The 21,984-nt window shown below is 37.8% G+C and overlaps 1 protein-coding gene across 1 annotated transcript; it reads right to left on the bottom strand.

Annotated features, from left to right (window-relative positions):
- Positions 1–670: 670 nt before the first annotated feature.
- On the bottom strand, positions 671–20,071 carry RAD23B (Rad23 UV excision repair protein family). The gene is made up of 12 exons (XM_006845386.4): positions 19,775–20,071; positions 13,215–13,376; positions 6,044–6,082; positions 5,891–5,955; positions 5,753–5,794; positions 5,155–5,329; positions 4,919–5,062; positions 4,348–4,413; positions 2,461–2,508; positions 2,272–2,381; positions 1,291–1,369; positions 671–1,154 (listed from the first exon to the last, which is right to left on the bottom strand). The coding sequence occupies exons 1-12, from the start codon at positions 19,838–19,840 to the stop codon at positions 1,038–1,040; spliced, it is 1,113 nt and encodes a 370-aa protein (XP_006845449.2). The 5' UTR covers positions 19,841–20,071; the 3' UTR covers positions 671–1,037.
- Between the last annotated feature and the right edge of the window lie 1,913 nt (positions 20,072–21,984).

The raw sequence follows: 21,984 nt of genomic DNA, 5'->3' as shown, positions 1-21,984 counted from the left end.
CCTTTTCGATGGATTTTTGAGGTGCATCCGTAGTTCTACATTTTAAGGTTGCAACCTTATATAAACTCTTTCCTTCTTGTTAGAGGGATTTTGTGACCAAGATTAGTATATTGCAAGGGCTGTTAACAGGTTACGTTCAGGCCGGGCCAAATCTAGCCAAAGTCCTGGCCAGAAACATTTAAAGCTCTCAATCTTGCTTTTAAAATCGATATGAAATTTCAATTCAATTTCAAATTTCCTAATGGAATCATAAATAGTCCCAAGCTAAATTTGTTTCGTACTAACACACAGCACATAGTTTGTATTGCGCCCACCTATATGCTCTAATACATAGTACATAGTTTGTATTGCACCCACCAATTTATCTAGACATGGATTTCTATATATCAAAGACATTTATGACGAGACAAGTTTTTAAATCCGAATTCATGTTAACAAGGGCCGCATGAAAAAATAAGGTTGTGCATATGAAGATTCATATACTTTAAAAATCTCCGGGGCAGACCCATGGTAGCTCAAACCCGGCCCAAGCACATTCTCAGGGCATTACCATATGGCTCAAATAGTGGTTTGGCCTGGACGCAAGCAGCCGAACCTGGGGTCATCACCAGTCCAAATTGCACGATCCAAACCCTCGATTTTCAATTCACATGACGGTACAAATCAACACTGGAGACAAATAATTAGTAGAAATCTATTGAGTATATACCCACGTCTGAGATCCCCTCTCTGAATCTGCATTGTTTCCAAGTACAATAGACGAGGATTTTGCTCTTCAGAAGTCCCAAACTCAAAAAATCAAAAAATGCCACGCTTAAAACAAAACAAAAGCTGGCCTTAAAGAAAAACTAAGCAAGAGTGAAGGGGACAGGACCTGTGCTAAAAGCAACGAAGGGTGAGGAGCTCTACAGATTTATGCCACAAGAATCAACTCTTTAACCCACAAATCATTACAAGAATGCAGAGGCTTTTCTCTCTATGGGAAATGGCATAAGTAAGATACAGTACAAGACTCCGATTTCTTCCTTTTTCATCTGTCAATCTTCATAATCCCCAGGATTCTCCAAGAGATAGTTAATCGCAAGCTCTTCATTCCTATCACATGCCAAGAAAGCTTCTATGACAAGGGCCCTGTCGAATCCCATTGCTTCGAGCTATGCACAAAGGAAAATTTTCTTTAAATTAAAAAAAATGCACTGAATAAGGGGGGTGGAGAAAGTGTGAGACAGAGATCAGCTTTTTACTGATAAAAAGAAGATAATATGTTGATTATATGGAGAGCTCACATACTCGTTCAATGGCTTCTCTTTCCTCTGGTGTAACTGTGATGGATTGGGGCATGTCTTGCTCAGCCTGTCCAAACAAATCTCTGCCAAGAGAAGGTTAAAACCCAAACAGGAAAGCATTAGGCACGCGAGCAAGCAGATTTGACCAGAAAACTTCCATATAATACATTTTTCATGGGTGCAATAACTTCTGGGGCGAAAAGGGGGGGGGAAAGAGAGTGAAAAGAAGCCTAGTTTAACACATGAATCCTTTTTACGATTTATGATCAACCTGGTCTCTTCATATTTGAGCGCTTTAGAATGCCTAATCTGCATAATGCATTACATGGGTAGCCTTTCCCAGCATGACAAAAGTTGACAGTATAAATTTACTCTTGTGATCACGATCAAGTTCTTCTATTTCATCTCTCTTCCTGGTTTTCTAGGGCTGGACTAGAGACCAGTGTTCCGATACTCGGGACTCGGCCGAGCCCCAAGGGTGAGGCGAGTAGGCTGTACACCATGTTTGTAAAGTTTATTATATTAATATGTGAAGCTTAGGTCACATACGCTTGAATGGCTTCTTGGGCAGTGCCCACGCACATGTCCCATTATCATAGAAGTTCGAATCCCACCACCGAACTTCAATTTTGAAAACCCACAAGACAGTCTTTTTCTTTTTCTTTTTTTCGGAAGGATGGGAATAACCAAAAAAAAAGAAAAGAAAAAAACAATGACAAGGACTGAACTTAAGACCTCGCATAAAGGAAGGCCCCAATGTAGCAATACATGATGTGAAGGCTATATTAAAAATAGTATATTTTTTTATCACCATCTTTATTTTTTCGACTCAGGTGAGTTACTCGACTCCCCCAAGCAACTCGCCTTGGCTAAGGTCCGAGTACCTTGGTCGAGTCGTGTTTCAGAACACTGCTAGAGATCAACATTCATGAAATTCTAACAGCGTTTTATCCTGGTGAGAATAATCTATAAAATAGAAGCTCACCCTTCTGCACCTTCAGCAGGTTCATTAATCAATTGAAGAAATTCAGCTTGGTGCTCCTGAATAAGTCTTAATAGCTGAGGATTTTGCTTGCTTAGCTCCTGAAGCATTGGCTGTAAATAAACTGGTGTCTCAGAGATATCTGGATGTGAATAAGCAAGAACTATATACTCAAAAGAAATGAACAAAAACCTGCAGAATTTGTGGGTTTGCCTGGACCATATGTCGTAGGGTTTGGAACTGAAAGAAGAGAAAAAGGAAATAAATTGGATATGAGGAACTCTCATCATGCAACATGACTAAACATTCTTGCAAGAATAGTGATATGCAATAATCAAATCAAACCAATCAGTATTCAAGACTAAATATTCATAGTGTAAAACATAGTTAACTAAATGCAGAACTGGACAATGCAATATGGAAAATGAACCAAAAGTTTTTTCCAGTCATCCAGGTAAATCGAGTACCCTAAGGAAAAAGTGAGTTCCTCATAAGCATTCAAATGGATTGGCGTGGAGCTGAGAAATGATAAAGATTGAGAGGCCGGAAAATTAAGTGATAAAAAATGCTATTAAAAAAGGTTTTCTTTTCTGGTACAAGATAGCCTTAAAATCAAATTAGAAAGTTTTAAGACCGACATAAATGTCACTAAAAGATTATGATAAGAGTACCCACATGAAATAAGTTTATAAAATTCCAAATTTGCCTTAAAATGCGAATCCAGATGTCTAACATCGAGAGTAAATCCCCATCTATAATAAAAGAACATAATTACCCCACCAAAATAACCATCTACGAACAAGCAAAGATCCCACAAAGAAAACTTGGGAAATTCTCCTTGCATCATGATAGTTCTTATCTTGGCATATGATATGCAATTATTACTATATGCAGCAGTTAATGTTCAGAGAAAAAAAAGAAATTTACATCTATAAAATGAAGAATATGAAGGCAATGCCTATCATGGACATGATTGAGCTTCTCATGGCTTTCTAAACATCAAGAACTCAATTCAATGATAGAAAAATGAACAACCGCTTGTAATAATTTTTCACAGACATGCACATCCTTTAATGATCAAACTATACCCTGTCCTGTTTAAGATTACAGGTGGTTCTAGTGGGGACTTAATGATCATTGACTATCTATGGGTTACGTAACTCATCCATGCCATATATCATCAGCCCTTTTTCAATAATTCATATCATAAGCCCATTTGAACTCATAAAGATTTTAGAACCAGTTTGGGCTGCCTTTTCTAAAATCTTTATAACTTTGAACCGGACAGGTTAGATTTTGAAATGGAATGGCAAACCATTTGTCATGAAGCAACATGCTCCACATAGAACTTAGAAATCAAAACAGTGCTGACTGGGCATGGTCTAAGAATTATTATTTTTTAAATTGGTGCATGAGTCCAAGAAAATTTTGACTGTGAGCAGGAGCAGCAGCCTCAACTAGAAACTTAGCTTATAGCTAGCGAGTCTTAACAGGATCAAAATTCTTCTACAATACCCTCATGTTCTGTCTGCTGGGATGTCTAGATCCAGATTGCCTTGGATAGATAAATAACACGACTTACTTTTTGCCATAACTTTAATAATAGTAAGTTCATTCACTGAACAACGGAACTGAATATGATATTGGATTCACAATTCGAAATCCATACTATAAATAATTTTTAGGTCTGAAACAAAATAATCAGGAGATCATTATCACACAGTGATCATTACTGCCAAGGCAAGGACATTATTTTATACAGGTATATGCTACCAGCATCGGGGCCCATATGTTACATATCCCAATAATACAGACAATTTTCTAAAAGGATTACTTTGCATGCCACAAGAATTAGTTTATCAATAAGCAGGTCATGTATTGATTCCCATCATGCTACATGTTAGCGACAAAACCAGTTAAAGAAAATGATAGCGGGCAATCTATCAAGCCCATGTAAAAGGGAGAGATTTTTTGAGAGAACTGTAACTTAACATCTTCAGACAAAAGATATCACAAGTGCAGAGTATAACAAATCATCATATAAATTTTTAAGGATTACTGTTGGAATAGCCATAACACCTGTTCATTGTTACGAAGGAAATCCAGGGAACCTCCTCCAGCAATGGCACCAGAGGTAGGGGAACCCTGTAGAACAATGCAAAATAAACTGAGACACAAACCAACAGCATGGATCAGGCATAGCCAATGAGATGAAAATATACTATAATCCAAGGGCTGATGACAATGACAGACCATACTCCATGGTATCATTGGTCATCATTTGAGATGGTGGATGGTGATCGAGGGGCCATGTTGGATCGCACTCTCTCTCAATCGTTTTGATGGATAGCAATAATGCAGCATAATATTGGCTAGTATGGATGGATGGAAACTGTACTCATGAATGTGGTAAACAGGTATTCTTTTAAGTAGGTTATAAGACTGTTATATAAGCAGGATAGAAAAACAGGAATTACTCATGGAGAACTGAAAAACATGCTTTTTACCATGCATGAACCAGTCCATTCAAGAATGGCACTTACTCATAACTAACTGGCACATTCAAACTGAGCCTGTGGTTTTGCCACTTTCCCTTGGATTAAAATAGATCTTACCTAACACTTAACATAAAAACAGACATGTATCTTACTTGTGGAAACATGTTTAAAGGGGAAGCATTGGGTCCTCCTGAATTTGGTGCCACCCCGGCAACATCTGCTTCGGTTGTAGCATCAGCTGCCTGAGCTGATGTAGGGACCACAGGAACAGCAACCTCTGCAGCTGCTGGAATACCCTGCATGTACACAGGTAGAAAACAGTTCCAAAAGCGTGCAAGCATACGTCCCTCATTTCACAAGTGCCATAGTTCAAACAACAAAATATTACAGAGTATAAATATTCCACAGCTCGTTCCGGGTTGTTGTAAGCAGCACGTAATGCACGCGTGACTGTGTCTCTGTCCCAGCTATCCCCACCCATATCGAGTATTTGTTGAATCATTTGTTCGAGATTATTGCCAGCAACTAGAGTTGATGCAGCTTGACCATATACATTGGTGACCCTGAAATTACATAAATCTAGATTCAGTATCCATTGTATTAAGAAAATGGCAAGTATTGCAATGGCCCCACAGTTTCCTTAGATGTTTTCAAATCATTCCAAGTTTGATGCATAAATTTTAGATAACTTAGCATTCAAAACCTTAGAGAAAATGAAACCACAATGAGATGGGTAATCCTGAAGTTATCAGTTAGTGTTAGGAATAGACTATATGCTGCACATGTTTATTGCTAATTGAGAAGGGGAAGACTTGATATCACTTGAGAATGGGGACTTGAAGGAGAGGGATTATCGAACGGAAAACAGCAACCCACATTCCAATATTATCAATATGATGCTTTCATGTCCAAAAAAAATATTCCTCAAATATATGTGGAAAAGGAATAGAAAGCTTCAACAAGTCTGTGGAAGGACAAATACTTACTCTGGACCTGCATCTGACCCTCTTGCTGGGTTCTGTGAGGCCCTGATACATGGGAAGTTCGCATACATCCTTGAGTGAAAACAACATATAAGCAAGGAAAGAGAAAAAAAACTTAGGCAACAGATATTAGAGACTCACATTGGTTGTGGACGTGACTCAGGCGCAGGAGTTGGATTCTGAGGATTTGTGGCTGCTGCTGATGGCTGCATCAGTATCAAGAACAACTCAGCACAGAGAAACACAAGCATTATTCGTCATGAAATATATGAAAATGATAAAGTAAACAACTACCTGGGCAGATGTGGCTCCTCCTGACCCAGAGGTCTTGCTCTGCAGTATATCATGAATAAAGTTAAAGATGCCAGGTATCTCTGCAAGGATGGCATATATAAAAAGCCCTAGGCCAAACAACGACCAAATCGTGATAGCACACTATAGTAAAAATAACAAGTAAACAATTGTTATTATCTGAACCTCACATGTTGACTGTCTTTAAAATATCCAAACAGAATTTTGAACAGCCTCTACATCACGAGAAGTAAGATTTTATTATGCAAGAAATATATAAAACATGGTCAGATGCTCTAATCAATGCCACATAATTTATCCGTGCACTAAATTATTCTGAACCATGTAGGAATGCCAATGCCGCTCATCCTAATTATAGTAAAAACTGCTAATATAAATACTGAGAAAGAGGAGAGAAGATTAAAATGCGACCATCCACAAGACTGAATGACTCACTGCAAGTTTTGCCAATTTTCAGCAAGTTTTGCCAATTTTCAGATGAAAGATTAGACAACTTGATTACCATAGAATTGGCACTCTAATACTAATATTAGCTGCAAAGTGATACCAACAATCACCAATTACATTACGATTCAATAGAAATTGTTGAAGAATAGTTATTTTAGTTATGTGCCTTGGTTGGGGGCAATTAAGGCATTCTTGTCCTTTTTTTTATACTGAAGGACATTAATACGATAAATAAAGGAAACAAGGAATTACAGTAATTTGTACATAAGTTTAGAAATAAGATAGGGTGTGGGGGCTAAGTAACACTAACGCAACTTCCTTTCTCTCATTTCTCCCTTTCCTCTCTTTGATATACTTCGAACATGGTATCAAAGAAAGAAGATCCATAGATCTGAATTGTTTGCTTTTCTTTCCCTGTTTTTTTCCTCCTTAAAATAAAAAGAAAAGAAAAAAAATGCTGCATGTGCCGATTTCATCAAAGGGCACCTTAGTTTTCTTCCTTGTGTGAAGAACCAATATGATTATCTGCACTTACTGTTAAGACTTGTGCTGCTCATGTTTCCTGATATGAAGAATCAAGAGGAATAGTGACTGAAATATATCAAAGTATGTGACTGATCCAGTAGATAGCCTGTGGAAGTTCGTGCAAGTGTTATAGTGGGGAGATCTATGTTCATCCGCATTGAAACGCCAAGTACTTCTCCCTGTAACCTGCTGTTTGTGCTGTCTTTTGGGGTTTATATGATTCAATAGATTGATTCAAGGCCTCCAAGTGCATATAGTCTCCTACAATATTGATAATTCTCCTCGTTTGTGTGCAGTGATTCAAAAAGCGAACCACCCAGCGCCTAGACGGTCGCCTAGGCGGTCTAGAAGGCCTGGGTGCATCGCCCAGGCCTAGGCGGTCAATCTGGGCGGCAGTCCCTGGGCGGCCACCGAGGCGGTACGGAACCTGCCTAGGCGGGCGCTCAGCGCCCAACCCAGGGCGGTCGCCCAAGGCTTGCGCCCCGTCTAGGCGGTTCGGAACCCGTCTAGGTGGGCACCCCGCCCAGAGGCGAATTTTTTTGTACTGATTTTTTTTTAAAATATAAAGGGTTAGAATGATAGTTTTAAGTTCATTTGAAACCTAAAACTTATTGGAGCCCATTTTAGAGAGAGAAAACCTTAAAAAAACTAATTTTTGGTGATTTCTTTAGGATCGAAAGGTTTCTCAAAGTTGACAAAAATTGATCAAAACATCACCCATTGATATTAGATTTAATTTTTGATGTTTTATAATCTATTGGGGGATTTTTTAAAAGATTTTGAGTCCTTAGAAGAATCTTTGAGGGGGAAGTTTGAAGAATGAGCAATCAAACTCAATATAAGTGCCTTAAATACCTAATTTTTATTTTTTATAGTATATATCCTTTTCTTATTCAAATGGGTATCCTTTTTGGATTTGACTGGGCCGTCCAAGTTTTGGGCGCTGGGCGGCCTGGACCCCCCAGGCCGCCTAGGACCCGCCTAGCGCTTTTTGACACACTATTTGTGTGCAATTGACCTTCAGGGCAACTGAAGTAAGCCTGGAATTTCTAACAACAATGACATTATTGCAATGCCAGTTACCTCCATGAAATTAAATGGGTCCAGTTATCACCTATGGGTTCAATCTATAAAGGTGTTTCTTGGTGCCAAGGGTAAGATGAAGCTCTTGTCTGAAAATGGGCCCAAAGATTCAGATAGTAGGTATGACGAATGGCTAGGGTGAATTATCAACTTATAACCTGGTTATGGAATAGTATGGAACCCTATGCGACGGCAAATGTGATGTTTCTTGGTACTGCTAAAGAAGTTGGGGAGGTTTTGCGTGATATGTACTCTTTTGATAAGAACATCTCCCAAAATTATCAATTTTATGAGAATATATTATTTCTAAAGCAAGATGACAAAAGTATTAGTTGAATACTATAATTCTCTTGAGGGTATGTGGGAAAGGTTGAATATGTATTAGCCCTTATCAAATGATATGAACTAAGGAGTTACTGAAGAAGCAATGAGAAGAATTACGAGTTGCAAAATTCTTATCTGGCCTTAATAATGAACACTAAGCCATTCGTGGACAGATCTTAACCAGCAATGAACTCCCATCTCTTAATAACGTACAGTCCCGTCTTCAATGGGTTGCCATATCCATAGTTCTATACCTTCATATGCCTTTAGTGTCACTAATAGGTCAGCCTTGACCTCATCCACGAGGATAGTGATGGAGGCAGAGGTCGTGGTGGTGGTAATGAAGGACGTAATTGTGACTTAAGAGGAGGTCGTGGTAGAGGCTGTGGAAAACGAAAAATACACTCACTATAGACAGACTAATCACATGGCTAATAAATGTTGGGCTAAGTTTTCTAAGCCTGCTTGGGCTAATCAGGTAACTTGTGTATCTTAGGGTGATGATATCCATCCAGTTGGCTCCAATGATTGTCACCAGGCTCTCGATTCTACCAGGAATTCAGCTTTGCTCTCATGAGAGGAACGCGATAAACTTATTAAAAATAGTCAACAACCTACCACTTATCCCTCTACATCAATTGCTACTCTTGAAAATACAAGTAATTCTAAATTCCCCGTATCTCAGAGACTATCTCCTTGATTCATTGATTTAGGACCCACTGATCACACAAATAGTGACAACTAGTGAGCAGTGTTTCAAAAAGCGCTAGGTGGCACCTAGGCGGTTTGGGGGGCTCCAGGCAGCCTAGCGCCTAAGCGGGCGCGGGCGCCCTCTCTCTTTAAAATAGCCTCTAATGGGTTTTAGATTTCAAATGAACCTAAAACCCACAATTTTGTCCCTCTTGTATTAAAATAATGACCCAAAAATAACATCAAGGAGCCGCATTTCCGCCCCTGAGCGGGGTGCAGGCCCTGGGCGGCCACCCGGGCAGGCGCCTAGGCGCGTTCTGGCAGGCGCCCACAGATATCCGCCTAGTTTGGCAGCCTAGGCGCTGGGTGGTTCGCTTTTTAAAACTATGCTAGTAAGTGTTCTACATTCTAAGTTTCCAATTGCATCTGTTACATTCTTTATCAAGTGTCTGGGAAAAGCACTATTCTGCTTACTCCTCTTTCATTGTCTTTTGTTCTTTATGTACCGAAGTTCCCTTTTAGCTTATTGTCAGTTAGTAAATTAACCCAATCAAATCAATATTCATAACATTCTATTATTCTTATTGTGTTTTCAGGATCCAAAAATGATGAGGACAATTGGTGGCGGTTGTGAGTTTCATATCTTTACTATCTGGATCGTAGTCTTATTGGTGTTGCTTTTTATACAAATGTTTCTCCTCTTCAATAGCATTGTCGGTTGGGTCATCCATCTATTGATAATTTAAAGCCGTTAGCTCCATTATTAAAGTCTATATCAAGAATAGAGTGTGAAGTTTCCAAATTAAGCAAGCATCATACAATATCTTTTTGTCCTAGAGACAATAAAAGGAAGTATGTTCATTTTTTAATTGTCCATTCAACTATTTAGGGTCCTACCAGAGTTCGGGGTTTATTTGGTCATAGATGCTTTTTGATTTTTGTGGATGATTATTCTCTAATGACATGATTATATTTAATGAAAGAAAGATTTGAGGCTTTATCAATTTTTCAGCTCTTGGTCACAGATGCTTTTTCATTTTTGTGGATGATTATTCTCTAATGACATGATTATATTTAATGAAAGAAAGATCTGAGGCTTTATCAATTTTCAGCTCTTCTATAAAGAGATTCAAACTTACTTAGTTGGGTAAGAATGCTTTTGCGTTCTAATAATGCAACATAAATATTTATCCCAAGAATTTCAAAAATACTTGGCCCAACATGGGATTTTACACCAAACAAGTTGCGCACACACTTCTCAACATAATGGGGATGCAGAATGAAAAAATCGTCATATAACAGAAGTAAGTCGTGCCTTGATGTTAAAACATGCATGCGCCAAAAATTTATTGGAGAGAAGTCATATTAACTGCTTGTTACTAAATCGCATGCCCTCCTCTTTTTTAGACGGTAATCACTACACTGTATTCTCTTTCCAGATAATTATAATTCCTCCTCGAGTATTTGTTGAGTATGTATGTTCATGTTTTGGGTCATGGTGCTGCTAAATTAGATCCTCGAGCTATGAAGTGTATATTTTAGGATGTTCTCATACACAGAAAGGTTATCGATGCTATCATTCTTCTTTGTGGAAGAATATTGTTTGTGCCGATTTCACGTTTTTTAAGAACACTTTGTATTTTCCCGATGAAGGTCAAATGCTTGTCATTGATTTGTTTTATGCTGTTCAAGGAAAGAATTCACATAATGATGTACATTCTCCTTCCTCTTCCTCGGTTCTTGTTCCCACTGCAGCTGATGGTTCTTTGTACACCTCAAGTGTTTGTCCCTATAAAGCCCGCATCCCATCCTCCTGTTAACGTGCCATAGGAGAAGCCCCAAAATATGAGAAGAGAAGTGAAGGACATGCCCTTACCACCAATTCAGTCAGTCAATCAGTCTCCGCTTCTTCTACTTATCCAATGCTCGTTCCTGGTCCTACTTCTCTGCCTGATAACACTCTTCCAATAACCATTTCCAAAGGTCAGCAATTTCGTAGAAGACATTCCCATTGTTCATTTTGTTACATTTACAAATTTGTCTTCTTCCTGTAAGGATTTTGCTTTATCACTTTCCTCTATTTCTAAACCTTAATTCTATCGCAAGTTCTTTCTTATGAAGGTGGAAGAGAGAAACGGACGAGGAACTAGCAGCGCTTCAATCAAATGGCAAGTGGGAACCTACTGTTTTGCCAATAAGAAAGAGACCTGTTGGATGTGATTGGAGTGTATGAAATTAAATATCAACCAGATAGATCTGTAGAGCAGCTAAAGGCCAGGTCGGTGGCAAAGGGGTATACTCAAATCTTTGGTATTGATTACTCTATGATGTTTGCTCTTGTTGCTAAACTTAATTCGGTTTAAGTGATCATATCTATAGCAACAAATAAGGGGTGGCCATTGCTGCAACTTGATGTTCAAAATACCTTTCTTTAGGGTGATTTACAAGAAGAGGTGTCCATGGAGCAACAGCCAGTTTTTGTTACTCACAAGGAGTTAGACAAGGTATGCAAGTTGAAGAAAGCCATTTACGGCCTGAAGCAGTCGCCACATGAGTGGTTAGATAAGTTCAGTAAGATTGTTATGGCATATGGGTTTCAAAGAAGCCATGGATTCTTACGTATTTATTCGGAATCAATCCATGGGTACAATTGTCTTGACGGCTCATGTTAATGATAGTCACAGGGGGTGATCGGGAATGAATAATAAATAGAAGATATACCTACTACAATATGTTCAGATCAAGGATTTGGGAAAACTAAGATATTTTTTTGGAATTGAACTTGCCCGAACCAAGTACAATTTTAGTTTCTCTAACATGAAATACGTAACAAACCAACATAAACAGGAATGTTGGGCACCAGGCCAGTTGATATGCTTGTGGATCCAACTATTAAATTATCAGTGGATCAAGGAGACGTATTTGAAGATCCAGGCAGTTACAGAAGGATTGTAGGTAACTAGGCTGGACATAGCCTTTGTAGTGAGTGTAGTGGTTCATGCATTCTCCCAGGAGACCACATTGGGAGGCTGTCAGGAGAATCTTGAGATATCTTAAGGGGGCTCCAATATGAGGCCTTATCTAGAGGAGAAGTGGCCATTTCAACATTAGGTAGGATCTCGAATAGAAGATCTACTACAGGCTATTGTACTTCTGTCGGGGAAAACTTGGTTAAATGGAAGAGTAAGAAAAGAGCGTGGTAGCCAGGTCTAACGCACAGGCTGAATATAGAGTGATGGCTCACATTACATAAGAGTTATTGTGGCAGAAAACCTTGATGCAGGAGATTGGATTCACAATTACAAAGCCAATGAAGATGTTTTATGACAATCAAGCAGCCATCCATATAGCTAGCAACCCAATGTTCCATGTGAGAAAAAAACATACTGAAGTGGATTCTCATTTTAATTGGGACAAAGTAGCAAGTAAGAAGATATCTACTCCACATGTAGGTCAAAGGACCAATTGGCTCATATGTCCATCAAGTGTCTTGATCGAAACTAGACTTAGACTCAAATGATTTGTTCAAAAGTGGCATGGATGATATTTATGCTCCAGCTTGAGGGGAGTGTTGAAGATTAGAGCTTTAAGTTATGTGCCTTGTTTGAGGGCCAAAACAGCATTTTGTACCTTTGCTATATACTTTAGAAAACAATAAATAATGGAAATAACGGCATTATTGTAATTTGTATGTTAGCCAACCCCAATTAGATCAGAAAAGGCTTTGACGATGATGATGATTGTAATTTGTAGGTAACTTAAGTTTATAAATAAGATAAAGATGGGCACAGAGGCTAAGTAACCCTAATGTGACTCACTCCAGTACTCTAACCAACTCTCTCCATCTCATTGCTTCTCTCTCCAACTTTCTTTCTCTCCTTAACTTTTCTCTCACATCTTCCTCTTATTTCTCTCTTCTTCTCTTTGATATTATAATTGTAATAGAAAGGATTGCAGCTAGCTAGGGCAACAAGTCAAACAGAATACCTAAGTTTGAGGCAGCCAAAGACTATTCCAAAAATTGGTGCAAAAAGGCACGTCATAAAAACTATTACTTCCAAAAACAAAAGAGAAAATACCATACCTTACTAAGCATGACAACTAGAAAACCATCTTCGCTAACTTTGTTCTCTTCCAAGGTTGTCTCATCTTTCAATACCTTCCCATTATGAATCAGCAGCTGCTGTCCACATGGATAGTTATCTTTTCCTTGTAACTCTTCGATATGCTTTTTAACAGCCATTACCTGTAAAATGATGTCAAATCTCCATGTTAAATGAAGAGTTGAAACTTAAAATATGAAAATCCATGTGTCAAGAGAAGACAACTCGTAATTTAGCAGGATAACAATACTAAATTACCAGAATAATGAACCAGATAGCCACACCATAGAAGACAAACGAAAAGGAAGCTATACTAGCATAACCACAAGGATATTAGACATATTATCTCAATTTCCTTCCAACAAACCATCAAATTGTGTCCATCTCTTATGAGCCTGGAGTGGGACCAAGAAGTGTCCATAGAATCCATCATAAACATCGTCTTATTGTATATATTATAAAATGCTGTCTTTCTAATAGAATAATCCACATGTCAAGATTAGACAACTCGCAATTTAGCAGGATATCAATACTAACTTACCAGGATAATGCACCAGATAGCCACACCATAGAAGACAAACGAAAACGAAACTATACTAGCATAACTGCAAGGATATTAGACATACTATCTAAATTTCCTTCCAACAAACCACCACATTGTGTCCATCTCTTATGAGCCTAGAGTGGGACCAAGAAGTGTCCATAGAATCTATAATAAACATATTCTTATTGTATATATTATAAAATGATGCCATTCTAATACGATAGCGTGCACTATACCCTTAAGGCTTATTTCCAATCATCGATACATCAATACGGATCCACTACCTAGAGATATACTCTTGTTGGCATATTCTAGTGTTCTATGAATTGTACCAACCATTGTTTTAAAATGCGGCTGCATAATGCGCTATGCACCCCTAGGCGCATCACCTAGGGGCCCATATGCGCTTTGGTGGGATGCGCCCACATATGTGGCCCATCCCACTGCATATGGGGGCTATGCACCTGCAGAGCCTACCCACGCTCGTGGGCAAAAATAGTGCCCATGAGCGTGGGTAGTTTGGTCATTTTCCCCTCGAAAAGGGGGGATTTGGGGGGTTCTAAACTCCCCCAAACACAAAAAACAGCCCCAATTGTGGCTGTGTTTGGATCAGAAAAAGAGAAAAAAATTTGGACGGAACTTTCTTTTGCAAAAAATGGTCGGGTTATATTCGTTGTTGGTTGGGTTGTCGAATAGGATGCCAGAGATGCACATGCACATGGAGACTCCCTGGATGACTTGTCTGATTGAGATTTGAGATTGAGAGTTGAGAGTTGAGAGCTGATTAGATTATCTTTTGATTTTTATTGTCTTCAATGTTTTGTCTTCACTCTTGAACTCTTCATAGACTTTTAGTGGTTGTATGTATCTTTGCTTTGGAGTTTGGAACTTTAAAGTTTAGAATTGAATGTTGATGAATTATGATAATGTGATGTCCTTTTAATGTCTTCTACAAAGTTAGTTTCAAGTTTCTATTTTCAATTTTCTAATGTCTTCTATCACGGGATTCAAAGTCTCTGACCAGCTGATAATATTAGAGTTAATGAATCAATTAAATGCCTAGCATCATATATATCACCTCCGTATTTTTTTCCCATGCATTAACCTATTTTTTGAAGATTTTTTGGAATTTTTATATTTATTGACTGCATTGCTGCGATGTGCCCGTATCCCGCGTATTAGAACACTGGTAGCAACTACAAACATGTGAACTAAGGCACAACTTTCAGATTTCTTTCTCAAATATGTTTTTTCCTCTCATTTCCTAAATCAATCTCCCTCCCCTCTCTCTCTCTCTCTTTCTCTTTCTCTCTCTCTCTCTTTCTCTTTCTCTCTCTCTCTCTCTCTCTCTCTCTCTCTATCTCTCTCTCTCACACACACACACGCGAACACATACACAGTCCAGTTTACATAGGAAATTGGTCCCAATCATCTCCAAGCCAATATTTTAACCCCTGAATTGTGCTCCTTCTCCTTCCCCCAAATACCAACTCCTACACTCTCCATTTACAATGGACATATTCTTCAAATGGGTGCCATACCCATATCGGAACTTTACGACAACAAATACGAACATAAAAACCATTAGATAGAGTAGCCCCGCTATGCTGCCAAAGCCCACCTTACCAAGGGAACCGAAGAACCTTAAAGCAAAGAATGCCATGCCACTAACAATTAGCAACACCACAGCCCTCAAAGACCGCTCCTCTCGCCTAAGCCCACAAAGTCTATCATTGTGAAAATTCCTGCACCTTTTCATAGGATTGTGAACTACCTAAACCTTGCAACGCTATGCCCTAATTTTGATCAATCATCTCACCAAAGTCATCATTGATATTACCATGCACTAAGGTTTCAAAACAATGTTGTGATATTTCTAGATCCCATTCACTTGACTACACAATAGAATACATCACAGTGGCTTTTCCACTTCAAAACCATTCTCTATTAAACATCCCACTAGAGTATTGGACAATGAGAGATTCCTTTAAATAACTATTGTAATAGATTACAAGCAAATAACATATGGGTTACAAGAAATGGTTTAAAAAACGGATCGGTGCACCAGATCGGTCTCCCCAAAAACCCATACGGATCAGTGAATCGCCCATCCGGATCTGGAATCGGCCGAATCGGTCCAATTAAGCTTTAAAAAAAATCCAAAAAAATTATTAAAATTCATTATAAATATTGTTTTTTAGGAATCCAATAAGAAATAGGGGTACTACATTATTATTTCATTTTCTTTCATTAATTTGCAAATATTGAGATGTTCTTTCCTTGTTTGAACTTATGTTAACCATTGAATTTACATTACATAAAAGAAAAATCATAAACTCATCATGAATAAAATATATAATCATACATGGACTACAATAAAAAATGGATTAAATTGATGAAAAAATGAGCACTAAAATCTCGAATTATTGTATTATCTTTTATTTTATTTTTTCCTTTTATTTTTTTGATGACATTATTTTCTTTCTTTTATTTTTTTTAGAAGATAAATTGTTTTTTGACAAGAAACGTTTGTTGTCTTATCTTTTATTTTAATTTTTTCCTTTTCTTTTTTTTGATGATATTATTTTTTTCCTTTTATTTTTTTTGGAAGATAAAAATAAAACGCTTTTTTTCCTTGTTTTATGACATTATTTTCTTCCTCTTTATTTTTTTTTCATGACATTATTTCCTTCCTTTATATTATTTTTTTGTCTTTTATTTTTTCGATGATATTATTTTTTGCCTTCTATTTTTTTTGAAAGATAAAAATAAAATGCTTTTTTTCCTTTGTTTTATGATATTATTTTCTTCCTCTTTATTTTATTTTTAAGATATTATTTTCTTCCTTTACATTATTTTTAATGACATTATTTAAGACAAAAGTAAAACACATTTTTTGGTGACATTATTTGACAAAAGAAAAACTATTTGTATGACATTTGACAAAAGAAAAAATGTTAACACCGCGGAGGTTCGAACCTGAGACCTCCTATATAATGTCCAACGTGATAGCCAACTCCCCATGACGCCGCGTTTTGCATGTTATGCTATAATAAATCAATATATTGATTTAAGATCTCAACGTTGGGTATTGAGAATTGTCCCACATCGAAGAAAGGTGGGACAAATAAAGGCTATGTAAACAATTCCAACATCAATGCTCCTGAAGAATAACTTGAGGCAGGAACCACGTGCGGTGCACGCAACAGTTTTGCACACGCATGGCACACACGAGATTTATTCACGAGCGACGCATGGTGACGTTAACCACAACCGATCTTATGATGTCATACTGGCGGTTCTTGCCGGTTTATGACGTCATGCGGGGGGTTCATTGTTCAGAACCGGCGATTCTACTCTAGAACCAGGCGATTTCCGATTTTACACATAAATTGGCATGGGGTCACCGATTCTCGTGCCGAATCGGGCGAGTCCGTTGCGACCGATTTTTAAACCACTGGTTACAAGCAAATAACATATGGGGTTCAATCAGTGGGGGAGAAGGGCCCCTACCCGTATTTTGCAGATCACCACATGGTTTGCTCTTCCCTCAAACCTCTCAACTATCCAGTTTCACTCAATTATGTTTTTTTGTTCATCATTTCACCAACTATGAAGTGGATAATGCTCTCTTAAGAATATCTTCAATAAAAAACCAGGTAATCATATATTTTTTATGCGTGATGCTTTCAAATGATAAAAATAATCACATGACTATGTTATAACCATAGTTAAAGGAACCTTGCGGGTAGGGTGACGATCCCGCGCCGGAACCTCGATCCCACGGTTCTTGCAAGGGATCTTGTAGGGACCCCGTTTTTTCGATTTTGGGATCTCGCTCCCAAAAAAGGGAACCACGTTCCACTCATCAGTGGAATCCAATTCCATTTCATTTCAAAATAGATTCCCACTCCCATCAACCATGGTCCAAGGTTTTGGTACATTAAAATATTGGGTTCCATGTTTATGGGTTATACTTTCATTAACGGATGATACCAGGTTAGAGATTGCATTCTCTGAAGTTCCCATTACTTAGGAATCATAAGTTCTATGATGTTAAAATCCAGTCCCTTTTTTTGCATAATACGAAGTTCTATTATGTTAGATTCTTAATTTGAACTAGGCATAGTTTAAAGTGACCCATTGTTTTATTAAGTCTTATTGTGTAAGTCATCCCTCTTAGTTGTGAGAATATATATTTCATCATTTAAAATCTTATATTTATGGTGTCCTATTGTTTTAGAGTTTTAAATCAGATTACAGTTGAGAGATGAGAATATATGTTCGATTTGAAGATGCAAAAAGCTTCTTATACATTAATCAAAGAGAGAGAGAGAGAGAGAGACTGAGAGAGAGAGAGAGAGAGAAATAGTATTTCATCTTGTCCTCTTTCTCCTTCGGAGAACCAGCCTTTGAAACAATGGAAGCAGAGGAGACTACATTCGAAGAAGATGAGTCTTGAGTGGTAAGATTTTGGGTTGCCGGGGACTCAAAGGGAATGGCGCATCCTAAACTTGTGTAATGGCATGAAGATCTAGTGGTCATAAGAAAGACCGACTTATAGAGCTACATAATTAATTTGTTGTTATTCATGCATAAATAAATACATCCATTGTTAAGGGTGGGGGGCACTTGATAAGGGATCCCTGGTAAATGGCACTCGCGGACCTCGGGGCCAATCAGCTGAGGACCTTGATTCCTATGCTTTAAGAATCTCGATATTAGAACAAGAGAAACCCCAGTTATATGACATACTTAAACGTCGATTCCTTAAACAAGGGAACTCGTACTAGTTCTAGTTACAACCTCATTTTTTTGTATAGTGTAGCTTAGATCGAACCCATTGACATCAGATCTCGCTCTCATAAACCTAAGGATCTCGCTCCTTGTCTTGTTCATTGTACAGATGCCGATCCTAACCATGGGGAGCTTCCACTATAGGCGATTCGGCAAATCCCGAACTGATCCCGCTCCCCCCTCCAACAACTATGGTTATAACCAATATGAACATAGTAACAACTATAAGAAGAAAGCATGGATCTAGTAACTATAAGAAGAAAGCATAACCAATATCAACATAGTAACAACTATGGCAAGGCATTCTTCCAAATCATAGCTCGGTTTCAAATTAACAAGCTCATGGTTCCTTCCATGCAATTTCATAACTTAATTTACACCAATATGCCACTCTCTCTCCACAAAGAGTTCAATAAGAATGTAAACTTAAACTTCAATCCATTCACAATGTTTCTCCCGAATTAAGTTCAAATAGCCATCATCAGACATACTTGATACGAGCTTATCAAAAACTACTGCAACAATATCAAGAACCACGGAATGCAAAATCAAACACAACATATTCAACAAGAGATAGTAAAAAAGGAAAAAAACCACCTGGATTAAACATCAATACACTCTCTTTCACCCTATGCTGAACATACAAATCTACATTCAAAATGTTAACCTTAGACATAACAGCTAAACATGATTTATCTATTAGTAATTGTCCCTCAAAATTAAAGTACGAAAACACCAATGCCAAGAAAAAAAGCTCACCACACGCAGGTAAGAGTTATGCTCTCAATGCTAAGAAATAAGACAAAAACCAAAGCACTCAGGTATTAGAAGAGAAAGCCTTAGCAAGCTTCAGGACAAGAGACAATTACAAAAGGAAAAAGGTAACATCCATCAATTTTAACAATAAAGCTGTAGGAAAAGAGCAAATATATCAGTGAGAACATCCATTAATTTTCCTAATGCACATTCAAACATGCACCACCCCATTGATTTCATCAGTGATAACAAACCCAGATGATTCTTCAACCATTCTGTGACCCAAACGAAAGCAGTGCTTCAAAGTAATAATCAACATACGCTTCAAAGTAATGATCCACAGAAATCAGAGAGCGCGAGGGAGAAGAGAGAGAGACTAATCGCCATTAATCTCAGAATCCTCCCAGATTACACCAAATAACAAACGAAGAAGCCTTAACTCACCGTATCATTTGCCTGAACCCTAATTTCAAAATGGTTCCCTTTCAATGTCTTCACCGTAAGCTTCATCCTCGCTGCAAAAAATTTCCACCAAAACTCACTGGAAAACCTCCAGAAACTTCAGACCTAACCAAAATCGGGCGATTTCAACCAAAAAAACTAGGGTTAGGGTAAGATTTTGGTTGGATAAATACGGCCTATTTTACAGGAAGATACTGAGCTTTCTTTTGAGATATCGAAGAGAGAGAAAACGTAGTTAGAGAGAGAAAGAGACTGAAGCCATAACTTTCCAGGGGTTCCTTGATCGAAAGACTGCTCGTTTACATATGATGTTACTAACGGCAAGGATAACGGAAGACGTTGACAGCTGTTGACGGGATAGCCGGGTTTTGTTGGAATTTACAGAAAGAGCCACGTTTTTCTTCAAAGGAAATGAAAAAGTAAGGAAAAAGTATGTGGTTTATGTGAGGTTGCAACCTTAAAGAATCTAATTAAGGCTTATCCCCAAATTTTATCGTAACATATAATTTTTTAAATAAATTTTTTTTAAGATTATCCGAAAATTTATTTTTATCATTAATTATATAATTTTAAAGTCTAAAATTGGTTAAAATCAATTAAATTTATAAATATATGAAAATCTTGAAAATAAGTGATCTAAATAATATGTTGCAAGATGCACTATTTATGAGACTCAAAACCTTTTTTTTTTTCATATATATACATCTCGATGTTGAGATGATCAATTAGAGGGTTTTTCAACATTGAAACATTTTTCTGATAGATTTTTGAAGTGCATCTTTAAACTACATTTTGAGGTTACAACATTGTATAAACTTGTCCTAAAGGAGAGGGGGGCTCGGGTAAAATAAAAAAGAAAATGATTTTATAGGGCTGCAGCCCTATCAAAATAAGTAAATCCTCGCCTGATAACTCGTCGGGAATTGTAAATCAAGCATTAAAAAATCTTTACATTGATATCAACTTGAACATTAAAAAAATTAAGATTTCAAACTTAGAAAATAGCGTATATTTTAACAAATTATCTAGACCGTCCATTTCTCCCTAAAGATAAGTATTCAAGTATCCACAATATCTATACAATTTTTTGAGTTTAAAATTTTATTGTTGGTATTGAAAATTGATTTTAAAACCATCATGGAAATTTTCGTCTCTTAAAGTGTTGTCTAGAAGATGATTTGAGGTGATGCTTTATTTTGTTTTCATAAAAATCCTAAGTCTTATAAAAACTTCAACCCAAAAAACACCCGATGAGGCAACTCCACATATAATACGTCCGCAGTAGAATTCCTTTCTTTATTTATTTATGTGAATGAAGTTTGCCCTCTCTCCCACAACAAAAAAAAAACATAATCCCCCGTCCATTACGGTATTCTAGGGCTGCGTAGTATTAAGGTATTTACAGTTTACACTAGTTAATGATATTGGCAGAATCACCATCTACAATAAGCTCGTTGTGATTTGGAGACAATCTAAAGAGCCTTTGTTTCGGTGCTACCAGCTCCGCCTCGTTACAACCTTGATATGTCTAGGTGATGGAACCAGTGTGGTCCCTAAGTAGCTCCTCATAACCAACATACCTGTCCTTCATTCTCAACACCCACATCAAAGTTAAGCATGATCCAACCATCTTGATGGTCTTGACTATTTTTACATTCTTGCTAAAGAGTAACCCACTAAAATTATTGTCAAAATATTCTTTAGCTACATCCTTGAATTCTTTCGGTGCTTGGGTCCACCAGATTGCAGTAGACCTCGGGGCTTTAATGACTGGTTGGAGATCCCATGTCTTCCCTTTAAAGGTTATGAAGTTCCTCTCTTGCCACAAGGTCCAGCACGTTGTTGCTATAGTTTTCATGCACATAGTTATCCCTGTTGGCTTTATGTGGCCTTTAAAGACCTTATAGTGTGTATTAGAGTATTTTATAGTGAAACATAAATTTAGTGGGAGTGTGATCCCTCAAGGACCATACTAAGCAAATGATGTTTACTTATACTGGACTGTGCTTATCGATCTATGCCAAGCAGTTGGAAAACCCAAGGTACCTGGGCATAAATAATTAATCGATGAGGGTTTTGGTTTAGCCACCGATGAGGTTGGAGCTTATGCCTAGATGAGTGAGCCGAGGGACTGTGTGACCCTTGTGTGTGATGGTAGGCCTACTGAGACGGGGGCTAAAACCTCATCCATG

The sequence above is a fragment of the Amborella trichopoda genome, chromosome 12 (assembly GCF_054954075.1).
Source record: "Amborella trichopoda isolate Santa Cruz 75 chromosome 12, AtrichopodaSantaCruz75HAP2 v2.0, whole genome shotgun sequence".
NCBI classification, from domain to species: domain Eukaryota; kingdom Viridiplantae; phylum Streptophyta; class Magnoliopsida; order Amborellales; family Amborellaceae; genus Amborella; species Amborella trichopoda.
Note: the sequence above shows the minus strand (reverse complement) of the source record. Positions and strands in the feature narration are given on the sequence as shown.

Coding starts and splice junctions, on each gene's coding strand:
- RAD23B (XM_006845386.4), bottom strand. CDS start 19,840: ATGAAGCTTACGGTGAAGACATTGAAAGGGAACCATTTTGAAATTAGG. Junction 5,795..5,890: donor GAGTCACGTCCACAACCAAT/GTGAGTCTCTAA, acceptor CCCATGTATCAG/GGCCTCACAGAACCCAGCAA. Junction 4,414..4,918: donor CTTTAAACATGTTTCCACAA/GTAAGATACATG, acceptor ATTGTTCTACAG/GGTTCCCCTACCTCTGGTGC.